The following is a 12607-nucleotide window of genomic DNA, read 5'->3' on the forward strand; positions in this document are numbered from 1 at the left end:
TGTCTGTGTGTGTGTGTGTGTGTGTGTGTGTGTGTGTGTGTGTATCCGTGTGTGTGTGTGTCTGTCAGTGTGTGTGTGTGTGTGAGTGAGTGAGTGAGTGAGTGAGTGAGTGAGTGAGTGAGTGAGTGAGTGAGTGAGTGAGTGAGTGAGTGTGTGTGTGTCTGTGTGTCTTGTCATGTTTGCTTTGCCGTGTCAGATCAGCACAAGACTGTGCAAGCTCAATCAGTCATGAGGAAGAGGCTGCCAAAGCCGCTCACCTTCTTTAGTGGGCAGAGTGTTCTTCTCCGCCGTGTTTGTCTTCTTTAGACATCTCTTGTCAAACTGCTGCACTTCTTCTTTAACAGGGTTGTCGCTCATTTTGGAGAGTCTGTGAGAATTCAAGTCATTGAAAGTTAATGGCAGTTTCAGTCTCTACATGCAATGACTGCTTTATATCTTCCTAATTAGTCCTTTACAACCGTCTGTTCATGAATCAATGCTTTCTACAAACAAAGCATTGGAATTATTGACATTTAACGCTGTGGTCAAACCAATTATGTGTTTGGACAGTGTTTGTCATTCATCTGCTGTTCGAATCTTTCTCAAACTGCGCTGGCATTGCAGGCAACAGCATCTTAATCGTGGTCAAACCACATTTTGAAAAGCAGAAGGGTGTTTAACTACCCAAGACCCATTTCCTCAAAGCTGTAAGCTGAAGTTTTGGTGACTCTGTTTGGACACGTCGACGCGCCCCGCCTGCCGCCCTCAGGTGTGTGTTTCTGCAAGCCCTGATCAGCCAAGAAATCACTGGCCTAAAATTACACTCTCCTGAAATGGACTTCGCTTTTGCATATTTGCAGAAACCAGAAGTGCACTGGAGCTTAACAGATACGACAACAGGAAGTCATTTTACAAAATCACTCTGTGCAGCTACTACCATAATATTTCTTAATAAAGTGCGCCTACTGCATGTTGCCACATTGTCTTTGGTTTTAAGCAATATCAAATAATCTAAAGTAACAGTTTTATTCAAGTCGTTACTTAACATGACTGAATAGCTCGTTTTAAGGGCCAGATCATATTCACTTTTTACTTACATAACATAATAGATCTCTCTAAAAAGAGAGATATGTGATATTCGGTTTCACACATTGAACACAATGTTACTTTGAAAACATGTCAGTTTAGCAAATCTAAATATGCTACCTCACAGTTCTTATGAGCAGATGACACATTACAGTAGTATCAGTGTTAGTTGTATTCTCAAACAACCGTGGTAAACAATATCAGAACAATCTCACGCAGACACACGCAAGTAAATAAAGAAGAAATGCTCTCATGATCAGGATCAAATCCTCACGTCTTCACCACACCCAAATGTGACTCGCGCCAAATCTCTGGGATTCTGCAACACTGCCAGATACTTCAAATATTTGAATGTTTGAAACGTTCCAAAAGCGCTATACAGTTAGAAGGGGGTTTTCGAACTGTGTATAGCGCTTTTATGCACCATAGGAATTATTGACAGACTGCGCAACCCAAAGGCGCACGCACACACACACACTACGCATTCTGCATTGACAGGTGTGCATATGCTGTCCTGCCTTGGCGTTCCCCCTCCATATCACTATACCTATTAAATCTATATGAAATGTAAACGTATCTCATGTTTGCAATTTTATAATGTGCCTGTACACTTTTATAGAAACACGTCCGTGTTGATTTAGATTGCATTAATAGTACCGAAACAGTGTGCAAAATTATATGAAATGAAATGGCGTAGCACCGCAAAATCTCTTTATCAGATTAAATAAACACATAATTTGGTGCATTAAAGAGCCTTACCTGGCGCTGGCCTCGGGACTGTAGTACACTAGATCTGTTAGACTGAATCTGTGCGCTGCTCGAGGTGGGCGGCCGCTTTAAATACTGGCCATCAGAGCCCAACACAGCGCAACAGGACGGGTGTAATCCGCTCGCTCGGATTGGCTCAATCTCTCACTCCTGCATTCTGATTGGATAAACGCGCAGCGCTTCTGCATTGTGATTGGACAAACCTGCACTGCAGTGAAGCAACGGTAAATGAGAAATCTTATAAATGGGAATGAATATTATAGTAAAATCCGTGAACGTGTTTCTAGACACCTCGACTCAAAATAATGCAGCTGATGCAGGGTTTCTACCTACTGAGTGAGTGAGGATGTGAATCTATCAGCAGCGCCATCTTGTGGCGATTAACACCTTCACATGCAAACATTTTGCTGATGTAAAAACCTAAATGAACGCTCATTCAAGTTCTTTTTTAAGACGAACAGAGAGAAGTCTTATTAATTTAAATCACTTAAAGGCACAATATGTAATTTCCACCGCTAGAGGGCGCGTATTCAAAGGCTTAGTTTTTTGTTTTGCACCTCATGTAATAAACTGTAATTACACTTCCGCTGCTTCCGGTCATGCGTATGTGGGGTAAAGCAGCGGAGCTTTTATTATGCCACCGTCGACTGATTCTGCTGCTTCCGGTCGTGCGTATGTGGGGTAAAGCAGTGGAGCTTTTATTATGCCACAGTCGTCCGCTTAAGCTGCTTCCGGTCGTGTGTATGTGGGGTAAAGCAGCTCTGTTTTATTATACTAGATACATTTAGTTCTGTTATAATGCTACTCTGTGCGGTCGTCACCGGTCTATTAAAACGCAATTAAAGAAATTTTGTTTCTTCATCAGATTTGGAGAAATGTAGCATTGCATCAGTGTCTCAGCAATGGGTCCTCTGTAGTGAATGGGTGCCGTCAGAATGAGAGTCCAAACAGCTGATAAAAACATCATGTAATACAGTTCGTAGGTCGGGAAGAAGGAGGCGGGAACCGGCGAACATTTAAATAAAACTTTAATAATAAAATAAACCCAAAAGAGCACGACAGCCCCTCGCGGACGACTGTCGCGCACAAACAGAACCAAAACACAAAATAAAATCCAGGCCTGGTCCTCTCTCGTCCAACACTGTTGTCACTCCTTTTATCCTTCCGGAGCTTCTCCGTGAGATTCGAGACCGGTGAGTGGCGCAGGTGTCGCACATTAGCAATTACTCCACCGGCCTCGCTCCGTTCCCACGGCTCTTGGCCCCGCCCCATTCATCACACATCACAATAATCCACAAGTAATCCACCCTACTCCAGTCCATCAGTTAACATCTGGAGAAGACAAAAGCTGCGTGTTTGTAAGAAAGAAGTCCAGCATTTAGACATTTTAACTTCAAACCATTGCTTCTGGCTAAAATACGAGTCCATAATCCATAATAACACTTCCTCCAGGGAGAAAAAATCACCTGGTCTGAATCAGGAGAGAAATCTGTACAGATCAAGCACCGTTTACAAGCCAAAACAGCTCTAAACAAACATGTGGCTGGATTTTGTGAGAGACAACAGGAGATGGACCTTTTCACTGGAGGAAGCATTATTATGGATTATGGACTCATATTTTAGTTAGAAACGTCTTAATGATGGATTTGTTTCAGCTTTTGTCTTCTCCAGATGTTAACTGATGGACTGGAGTGCTATGGATTACTTGTGGATTATTGTGATGTTTTTATCAGCTGTTTGGACTCTCATTCTGACGGCACCCATTCACTGCAGAGCATCCATTGCTGAGACACTGATGCAATGCTACATTTCTCCAAATCTGATGAAGAAACAAACTCATCCTAATCTTGGATGGCCTGAGGGTGAGCACATGTTCAGCAAATGTTCATTTTTGATCTCCTTTAAGTGAAACATGTATGATTGTTATTTATTAAAAACAATAACAGCTTCAAACTAATTGTAGTTAAGTTTGCACAGGCTCTAGACAAACGGTATTTGTAGTGGACTAAGAAGCAAAGCAGGCATTTTCCCTTAATTGCATGTGGATTGTTTCACATTTTAATATAACTGAACAACTGTACAGTTTCATTCCTTAACATTGGCTATACAGTATACATGTCAACTCGTGCATCATTATTGGACCAGTGAATACATCAGCAGGTTGGCGATACTTTAAATGACATCCCTGCGAAACTGTATCAAGCAACAGCATTGCCTGTTAACCTGAGGTTCTGGAGTGCCTCTTCAGCTGGTCGTATATGGCAGTGGTGATTCCCCAGGTGATGCAGGAGCGGAAGATCACCAGTGATCCTCCACGGTACAGAAGAACCAGCTTGTGCTGACGGGCTGCCCAAAGCCTCTGCCAGCTGCTCTTAACCCCTCCGCCTCCTCCATCCACCTGGGCCTGCATGTTAGCCACCAGCACAGAGAGAGGGTACAGCGGCAGACTGATCACCATTGAGTTCAACACACCAGCAATAAAGGAGGACGCTAAAGGAGAACAGCCACAAGCCCTGAGAGTCTCAGACATGGGGTCCTTCAGCCCAAAATACAGGCTGCTCCCTAAGGCATTACGGACGAGTATAGGCAGAAAGGCAGTGTAGTACCCTGATGCCAACGGTTTTGAGGCTAGTTTGCGCAATATGCTTCTTAATGTAGGAAGGCTAGTGTCATTCTTACTGTTCTGCAGGACGTTCTGCACGCGCTCAAATGGGGTAAAGAGCACGGCCTCCAGTACACCTGCCCCCAAACCTGCCAGAGCAGGGAGGGCACTCCTGGGAACAGGAGATGTGTCCCAGAGTGAAAGCTGCTGCAGGAAGGTGTCCTGGAAGCCGAACAGGAACGTCCCGTTCAGGGACCTCATCAGTAAGGGTGGTGCCACACCGCGGTACAGTTTTACCGGACCCTCCCTGAGCAACTGGGCCACCGCCTCTCGCACTAAAGTGCTGTCCAGCTGCTGGCGGAAGACGGTCTTGTACAGAGGGAAGGTAATGACGGTGGTCAGCGTGGAGATGAGGCTCGACGTCCCTCCATGCAAGTAGCTGCGAAACCAGAGCGTAGAGTCTGCAGGCTCCAGAGCGGCTTCCTGGTTGTGATGCGAATTGCTTCCCATCTCTGATTCTGAGGGAAAGTGAGGAGTTGAGAGTAAAATTACATTAATGCTTGTTCTTGCTATCCAGCTTATTTTAACACAAGAGTACATGGTCATCTGCATCCTGTTATTTTCACAGAAAATAGCTTACTTATGCGTTGCCAAATGTGACCCTGGACCACAAAACCATTCAGTCAAAAGGGTCAATTTTTCCAAATTGAGATTTATACATCATCTGAATGCTGAATAAATAATCTTTGTTAGGATAGGACAATATTTGGCCGAGATACAATAATTAAAAAATCTGGAATCTACCCATACAATGTATTTTTGGCTATTGCTACAAATATACCCCAGCGACTTAAAGGGTCATGAAACCCTCCCGTTTCAGCACTGGTTAGTTCTCAGCACAGTTTTAAAAAATGCTAAAAAAAGTGGGCATGGTGCGCTGTGGAGCGGAGGGGGAAGAGGGGAGACAGACAACACACACAGCTTCACGTTCTGACAGTTTCATTTCGCTCCCATCGAGTTAAAACCACAAATAAATGCACAGCCATTTGCACTCTGCATCCAAAACATATATATGATCGTGCTGTTGCACCTCTGAGAACTTTTAAGGCTTATTCTGAGGCGTTTATATAAGCCTTTTGACGAGTTGTGTCACAGAGCTGTAAAAACGGTTATGCTCACCAAGTGAATGAATCCTTATTACAAAGCAAAAACAAATAAGGACAGCAATAGTTTTGTAAGAAAATCATTTTGTTTTGTAATATCTGTTGAATAAACTAGTGAACACAAAGCCACACTGACATACATTCATGTAAGAGTAAACAATGAAAGTAGGCACTGTAATTTGTGTTTTCTTTTCTTTCTTTTTTTCTTTTGCATGTTACTTTTGTAACTGGTTAATTTTTGCTGAAAGCCTTCAAATGGCCCATAATAATTTTAAATACAGATGTGTTGTGGAAGATGGCAGATTCCAGCTATTTGTTTAGTAGTCTGTAACTCTCTATTTACCTGAAACCCAAGAGAGACCTGAAAAGATCATTGTCCTACATTTATCTGATTTTGAAATCTATAACTTATTCCTAAACTCTGTAATATCCAGTACACAGAGTGCTGTTGTTGCAACCTATCGCACTACCAGTGAGAACTGCAACACTATTAAAAAAAGCTAAATATTAGTGTAATTTCTCCAGCAAATTTTGTCCAAAAAGTCAATGGACATTTAAGACATTCAATTGTAGAGACCCCAAACTTAGAAGGATGGTCCCAAAAGTGCTCATCATCTCAGGCGCACAAACATGCATCCATCCAACACTAGGTGGTGCTATAATAAGGCAATTTGCATTTTGGATCATAACTGTGAAACCCATTTTTTCTCCAGCCCAACAAAATCTATATACACATAGACATGATATTCTGCGGATGCTCGCCAAGTTGCATTAAAATTGCACCTATAGGGGGCGCTACAGATGATATTCCTTAAAGGGATAGTTCACCCAAAAATTTTATTTGATGTTTATCTGCTTACCCCCAGGGCATCCAAGATGTAGGTGACTTTGTTTCTTCAGTAGAACTTATTATGATTATGATTTTTAACTCCAGCCGTTGCAGTCTATCAGTTGTATAATGCATGGCAATGGTAACAAAATCTACGAGAGTAAAAAAAAACATGCACATACAAATCCAAATTAAACCCTGCGGCTCGTGACGACACATTGATGTCCTAAGACACGCTTACAGAAAATGTTTGACCTCTGTCATTGCCAACAAAGGGTATATTGAGATGAAATTTTGTTACTGACCAAATACCTATTTTCCACCATAATTTGCAAATAAATTCTTTAAAAATCCTACAATGTGATTTTCTGGATTTTTTTTCTCATTTTGTCTCTCATAGTTGAGGTATACCTATGATGAAAATTACAGGCCTCTCTCATCTTTTTAAGTGGGAGAACTTGCACATTTGGTGGCTGACTAAATACTTTTTTTCCCCACTGTATCCTTTCTGCTGAATCCTTACTTTAACCCTGTAAGTGTTAAGCATTTCTATGTTTATCAATAAGATAACATAACTATTCTATTTTGTTAAAAAAAAAAAATTAAATCCTAGGCCCTTCTTCAGATCTGTGCCACTCATTGCACTAGACCGCGCTGGAAAAAAAGTTATCAAAATAATTTTTTATCTATTGAGTGGTTTAGCAGATGCGATGCACAAAGTCCAAATTTATCAAACCTTTGCACCAATGGAGAATAAGTCATTCTGTGGAAACATGGCTTAGTTCAGGGGTCTCCAAACTGGATCCTGGAGGGCCTGCAGAGTTCAGCTCTAACTCGCCTCAACACACCTGCCTGAACGTTTCTAGTACACTAGTAAGAGCTTGATTAGCTGGTTCAGGTGTGTTAGAGCTGAACTCTGCAGGACACCGGCCCTCCAGGACCCAGTTTGGAGACCCCTGGCTTAGTTTCATGAATTTCAATGGGAATGATCATTACTACTGTTATCCACCAGAGGGAGCCACAGGAAATTATTTAATAGATTCAAGTAGCACAAAATGCATATAAAATCATTCTAGTTTATTATATAATTTAGTTTAACATAATCGGTTTGCTAAGAAATTTGTGATCTCCTAAAGGCTTAATGTTCCAAATGTTCTCTTAATTTTTTTTTTTTTATAAATCCTTATGATGTTGAAAACATATCTAGTTGCCAGACTCATCTGCTACTGTCCAGTTAAAACAAAGAGACAATATTATATGTTAACATAGAGTAAGTATTATATATTTAATCATTTTCAGCTTTGTGATCTTCCCAACTGTAGTAGTGATCGTTAAGAAATATATATTTATGTTCATAGGGCGTATTCCCATTTTCATAATCTCAAAGTAAAATTATGACACTGCATTGGCTTTAAAAATCAAACCCATGGATATTGATCGGAGTAAACCACAGCCAGCCCTTCCTATCCATACACGCTTACCTTTGGACATGTCTCTGTAATTCTTTCCTGTAAAATGACAAACAAAACAGATTAACTGCGATGCATCGACTGAAAAGAAAGTGAAATGAAAAGAAAACACTTGCACAATGCGCACAATGCATGTAACCAGGTTTCCTGCGGTCTGAGCGTCTTCTGAGCCTGTGTGTAACGCGCTGTCACTTTAAGAACAAACACGCGTTATTTCGAGAGACTCGAATGAATGAAAAACGAACGTAAAATCTGAAATATAATAGATACTAGTCTCTATCGTCAGATTAAAGATAGCATTCCGTTATTCAGCGTAGCGCTCTTGACGCCCCACCGGCTCCTGTGACGCGACGCGACGCGACGCCCTGCTTCCGGCAATTAGGCTACTTCTATTATGAATTATACTTTTATATATGTGTGTGTGTGTGTACTGGTTTATATATCCTGTTGGGGACTTAAACCTGACTACACACAGACTCATGGGGACTCGTGTCACGGTGGGGACCTAAATTGTGGTCCCCACGGGTACAAAAGCTTGTAAATCATACAGAATTAAGTTTTTTGAAAATCTAAAAATGCAGAAAGTTTCCTGTAAGGGGTAGGTTTAGGGGTAGGGTTGGTGTAGGGCAATAGAATATACGGTCTGTACAGTAGAAAAACCATTACGCCTATGGAGAGTCCCCATAAACCATAAAAAACAAACCTGTGTGTGTGTGACCCTGGACCACAAAAACAATCTTAAGTGTCATTTTAAAAAAAAGAGAGAGCTGTATACATCTGAGTGAATGCCTTGTTAATGATTTGCAGTTTTGTTCAAGATAATTTTTCAAAAACGGAAGAATATGTAAAAGTAGGTATTTGGAGTAAAAAGTGCCCCCAGCTGTTGAGGCTAAAAGGACAATAATTAACATGATAATGAATAGCTGGCTGACATCATTACATTTGTAATATTTATTGAACTGGGCAGCCGCTTAGAAACAATTACCATTTTTATAATGATAAACAACAATAATATATATTTCATATTTATATATCGGTACTACTATGTCATGCTAAAGCCATGTTCAAATTACGAGATCTCCTTTCTATATTTTTTCTCTATATAGACACACGCGTGTTTTTTTAATCAAAATAAACAGAAAATCGTACAATCTTTGCAAAAGCGATGTGTCAAACAAGTATTAACGCATCGCTTCAGCTGAAGTATCTGCCTTTTACTCCTCACCACCTCATGCATTAAAAGATTTCTAAACAAAACAAACCACTTTTATGCTCCAGTGTTCCATAAAAACCATTTTTTTCACTGCGGGAGTAATGATAAACACGTTACCTCTTTTGTACCCTACCTATAATGCATCTGTAGTTCTGCTTGCCCTTTTTTTTTGAATGGTTTGGTTAAAAACCGCTTTTGCTGTTATTGACCTATATTCTAAAGTTTTGATAAAAGAACGAACACTCTGCTGATTCACTAGATTTCCAGTTGGGCAACATGACAAACCTGTATTTTGGGACAATGCTTCATCTTCTCCTCCTGAGGAATTGTGTTGGTCACAACTACGGCTTCAAAGCAGGCGTTGTTGATGCGTGAAATGGCTGGTCCAGAGAAGATGCCATGAGTGAGGATAGCATACACTTTAACCGCTCCTGCTGATATTAACCTGAACACACACACACACAAAGAGCTTTACGGTTGATGAAGCACTCAGTGTTCGTGCTATTATTTTCATTAGTTTCTCACTTATCAACAGCATGGCAAACGGTGCCGCAGGTGTCTGCCATATCATCCACCAATATGGCCACCCGGTCTTTCACGTCTCCCACCAGAACCATGCGGTCCACCTCGTTGGCCTTCTTCCTTTCTTTGTGAATCAGGGCAAAGTCAACATTTAGCCTGTCTGCAATGGAGGTCACCCTGTCAATGGAAACAACACAGCTCAGGGATCAGCCACGACACACACTAAACAGGCAGTGAAGCGGACGCCTCCAGACCTCTTGGCACCTCCAGCGTCAGGAGACACGATCGTGCAGGTCTTCCATTCGGGGATGTTCTCCTTAATCCACTTCAAAACGGCAGGCTCTGCATACAAGTTGTCCACAGGAATGTCAAAGAAACCCTAAAAAGGATTAAAGCAAATTCATGCATTTCCAAGAACTGTCTTCCTGCAGCTCAAACAGTGGCACCAGCAACACCAAGGTCATCGGAAAGCAGCAAACTAATCAAATGTTTCTTCTCAGTGCAATGAAAGTTGCTTTGGATGAAAGAAAGTGTCCAGCAAATGCATGAATGTAAATGTAAATTGTAGGCTTCGTGATTGCTGAATAACAATATGTATGCATAATATATAGGCCACCATACCGATATTGGCTGATAAATGTACGTTTTTCTTGTTATCGATGTACTTGCATATCAATGCATTTTGATTCTTTACACATGACTTATTTAAGCATTATTTGATTTATTTCTTTGATAAAGAAAGTTGGTAGTAGGTAATCATTTTAAAGCTCACACTGGTTCAGACGAGGATGCTGTACTGTATATGTTTGATTTACGTTAAAGTGCTTGGGACAGGGCTTTTAATGGTGAGACTGGGCTCACACAAATTATATACAATTTTGGATTTAGATTTATTGGCCAGCATATCAGTTATCGGCTTTCAAATATAAAGAATTATCGGTATTCGCCGATAAGTTTTCATATCAGTGCATCCTTGATATGTAGGTAGAAATTTTATTTTTTTCCCATTATTCTCACTCTACACCAAAAGCAACAAAAAAACAAGGGAGTCATGTTGGCAATGCACTCAGCTAATTTGTGCAATTTTATTTCTTAAACACATTTTTTTGTGTGTGTTATCACTAAATCCTTTTGAGTGCTATAAAGCCCACCTGTATTTGAGATGCATGCAGATCCATGGTAATGATGTGGTCGGCACCAGACACCGACAGCATATTTGCCACCAGCTTGGCAGAAATGGGCGCCCGACTCTGCAGAAAACAAAGGAGAAGATCAAACATCTTGAGTGAAAAAGCAAAGTGACACACGCTACGGACTTCCTATCAACAGCATGCACAAAAAATCTCCTCCTTTAACGTTCACTGACAGGCAATGGCACAGATTTCATAGCCTTCGCCCCACCTTGTCCTTCTTATCCTGCCGGGCGTAAGGGAAGCATGGGATGACCGCTGTGACTCGGGAGGCCGATGCGATTTTGCAGGCGTTTATCATAATCAGAAGCTCCATAAGGTTATCATTAATTTCACCACAGCCGCTCTGGACGATGTACACATCCTCTCCACGGACACTCTCTCCAATCTCCACACTGCAGAAGACAAACACAAACAGCAGTGTATCATGATCTGCATTGCCATGTTTTATTAAACTGACATCATACTGTAATAAAATCATGTAATCTTGGAGCAACATGTAAATAAAACTCAATATGAATATTGTAATCACTAAGCAGCGTCTTAGACCAAAGCTACTGTACTATTGCCTTATGAAAACATCGCTGAAACATTATAACACCACTGTATTTGTTTTGTAAAAGTACAGTACGACATGAAAGCAAGCCATGAAATCAAATAACGTTACTCTTTCTCAGCGTTCACACCGCAAACCGGTGAAGCTCAAGTGAATGATTCAGGGTCCCTGCACTCTTTAAGCAGTAATATGTCCATTCCTAAATAAGTGTTAAAAAATCACATTAAATGGCAATATTAGTCATAAAATGTAGGTTCACACTAAAGCAAATAGACATCGCCTCGCCTGGCGTGGAGATTTCTGGGAGTTGTAGTTTACTCAAACGCACGTGGAGCGCTGGCAGGCGCCATCTGAACTACAACTCCCAGCTGCGAGAAAAGGCGCTTCAACATGTTAAAGCAATCACATAAAACACGTTCAGGCAATTTCCAGAAACTCACCACGTCTCTTGGTTGCTAAACTTTTTTGTCACTACTTTTCCTAACTCCAGTCCGAGACGGTCCGCGATCTTCTGAGACAGATCCTGGTGGGAGCTGCCGCTGAAAATCTTGATATTAGGCATGTTTGCGTCCGTTCCACGAAGATCAGAGAGAGTGCACGAAGAAATGGGATGTTTGCGCGCAAGCCGGGAACGAAGAATGGTGAATCGTTCAGATATCTGCTATCCGATGTCGATATTACCGGCAGAGTGTGAGTCACCCTACCTTTCCGCCGCCATAGTGGATTCTGGACGTTACGCGCGTGACATCACGCACCCGCGTTAGCTGCGGACATACGTCACTTCTTCCTCTGCTTCTTCTACTGCGATTCATTGGATCATATCTGTCTATCTATCTGTCTGTCTATCTATCTATTTATCTATCTGTCTGTCTATCATCTGTCTGTCTGTCTGTCTGTCTATCATCTATCTGTCTGTCTGTCTGACTGTCTGTCTATGTATTTATCTGTCTATCATCTATCTGTCTGTCTGTCTGACTGTCTGTCTATGTATTTATCTGTCTATCATCTATCTGTCTGTCTGTCTGACTGTCTGTCTATGTATTTATCTGTCTATCATCTATCTGTCTGTCTGTCTGACTGTCTGTCTATGTATTTATCTGTCTATCATCTATCTGTCTGTCTGTCTGACTGTCTGTCTATGTATTTATCTGTCTATCATCTATCTGTCTGTCTGTCTATCTATCTGTCTGTCTATCATCTATCTGTCTGTCTGTCTGACTGTCTGTCTAT

The 12607-nt window shown here is 41.3% G+C and overlaps 3 protein-coding genes across 4 annotated transcripts in view; all 3 read right to left on the reverse strand.

Moving 5' to 3' along the window:
- LOC107569611 (thymosin beta-a) overlaps positions 1-1917 on the reverse strand; it is a 4112-nt gene extending 2195 nt beyond the window's left edge. Inside the window, exons 1-2 of the mRNA XM_016255728.1 lie at positions 1825-1917; positions 258-367 (exon numbers count right to left, since the gene is read on the reverse strand). Of these exons, the coding sequence (XP_016111214.1) occupies positions 258-357 (100 nt within the window). The 5' untranslated portion in view covers positions 358-367; positions 1825-1917. The remainder of the gene's footprint in view (positions 1-257; positions 368-1824) is intronic.
- A 1899-nt stretch (positions 1918-3816) lies between these two features.
- On the reverse strand, positions 3817-8154 carry LOC107569604 (solute carrier family 25 member 53). 2 transcript variants are annotated; one of them, XM_016255716.1, is made up of 3 exons: positions 8036-8154; positions 7909-7935; positions 3817-4953 (listed from the first exon to the last, which is right to left on the reverse strand). In XM_016255716.1, exons 2-3 carry the CDS (start codon positions 7916-7918, stop codon positions 4052-4054), a joined length of 912 nt encoding a protein of 303 aa, XP_016111202.1. In that variant the 5' UTR covers positions 7919-7935; positions 8036-8154; the 3' UTR covers positions 3817-4051. The 2 variants fall into 2 exon arrangements, with proteins under 2 accessions (XP_016111202.1, XP_016111203.1); XM_016255717.1 differs by having other exon boundaries at positions 8024-8154.
- Positions 8155-9349: 1195 nt separating this feature from the next.
- LOC107569609 (ribose-phosphate pyrophosphokinase 1-like) lies at positions 9350-12167 on the reverse strand. The gene is made up of 6 exons (XM_016255726.1): positions 11818-12167; positions 11033-11216; positions 10783-10881; positions 9886-10010; positions 9635-9808; positions 9350-9554 (listed from the first exon to the last, which is right to left on the reverse strand). Exons 1-6 carry the CDS (start codon positions 11937-11939, stop codon positions 9365-9367), a joined length of 894 nt encoding a protein of 297 aa, XP_016111212.1. The 5' UTR covers positions 11940-12167; the 3' UTR covers positions 9350-9364.
- Between the last annotated feature and the right edge of the window lie 440 nt (positions 12168-12607).

This window comes from Sinocyclocheilus grahami, unplaced genomic scaffold (assembly GCF_001515645.1).
Source record: "Sinocyclocheilus grahami isolate Dianchi unplaced genomic scaffold, SAMN03320097.WGS_v1.1 scaffold1363.1, whole genome shotgun sequence".
NCBI classification, from domain to species: Eukaryota; Metazoa; Chordata; class Actinopteri; order Cypriniformes; family Cyprinidae; genus Sinocyclocheilus; species Sinocyclocheilus grahami.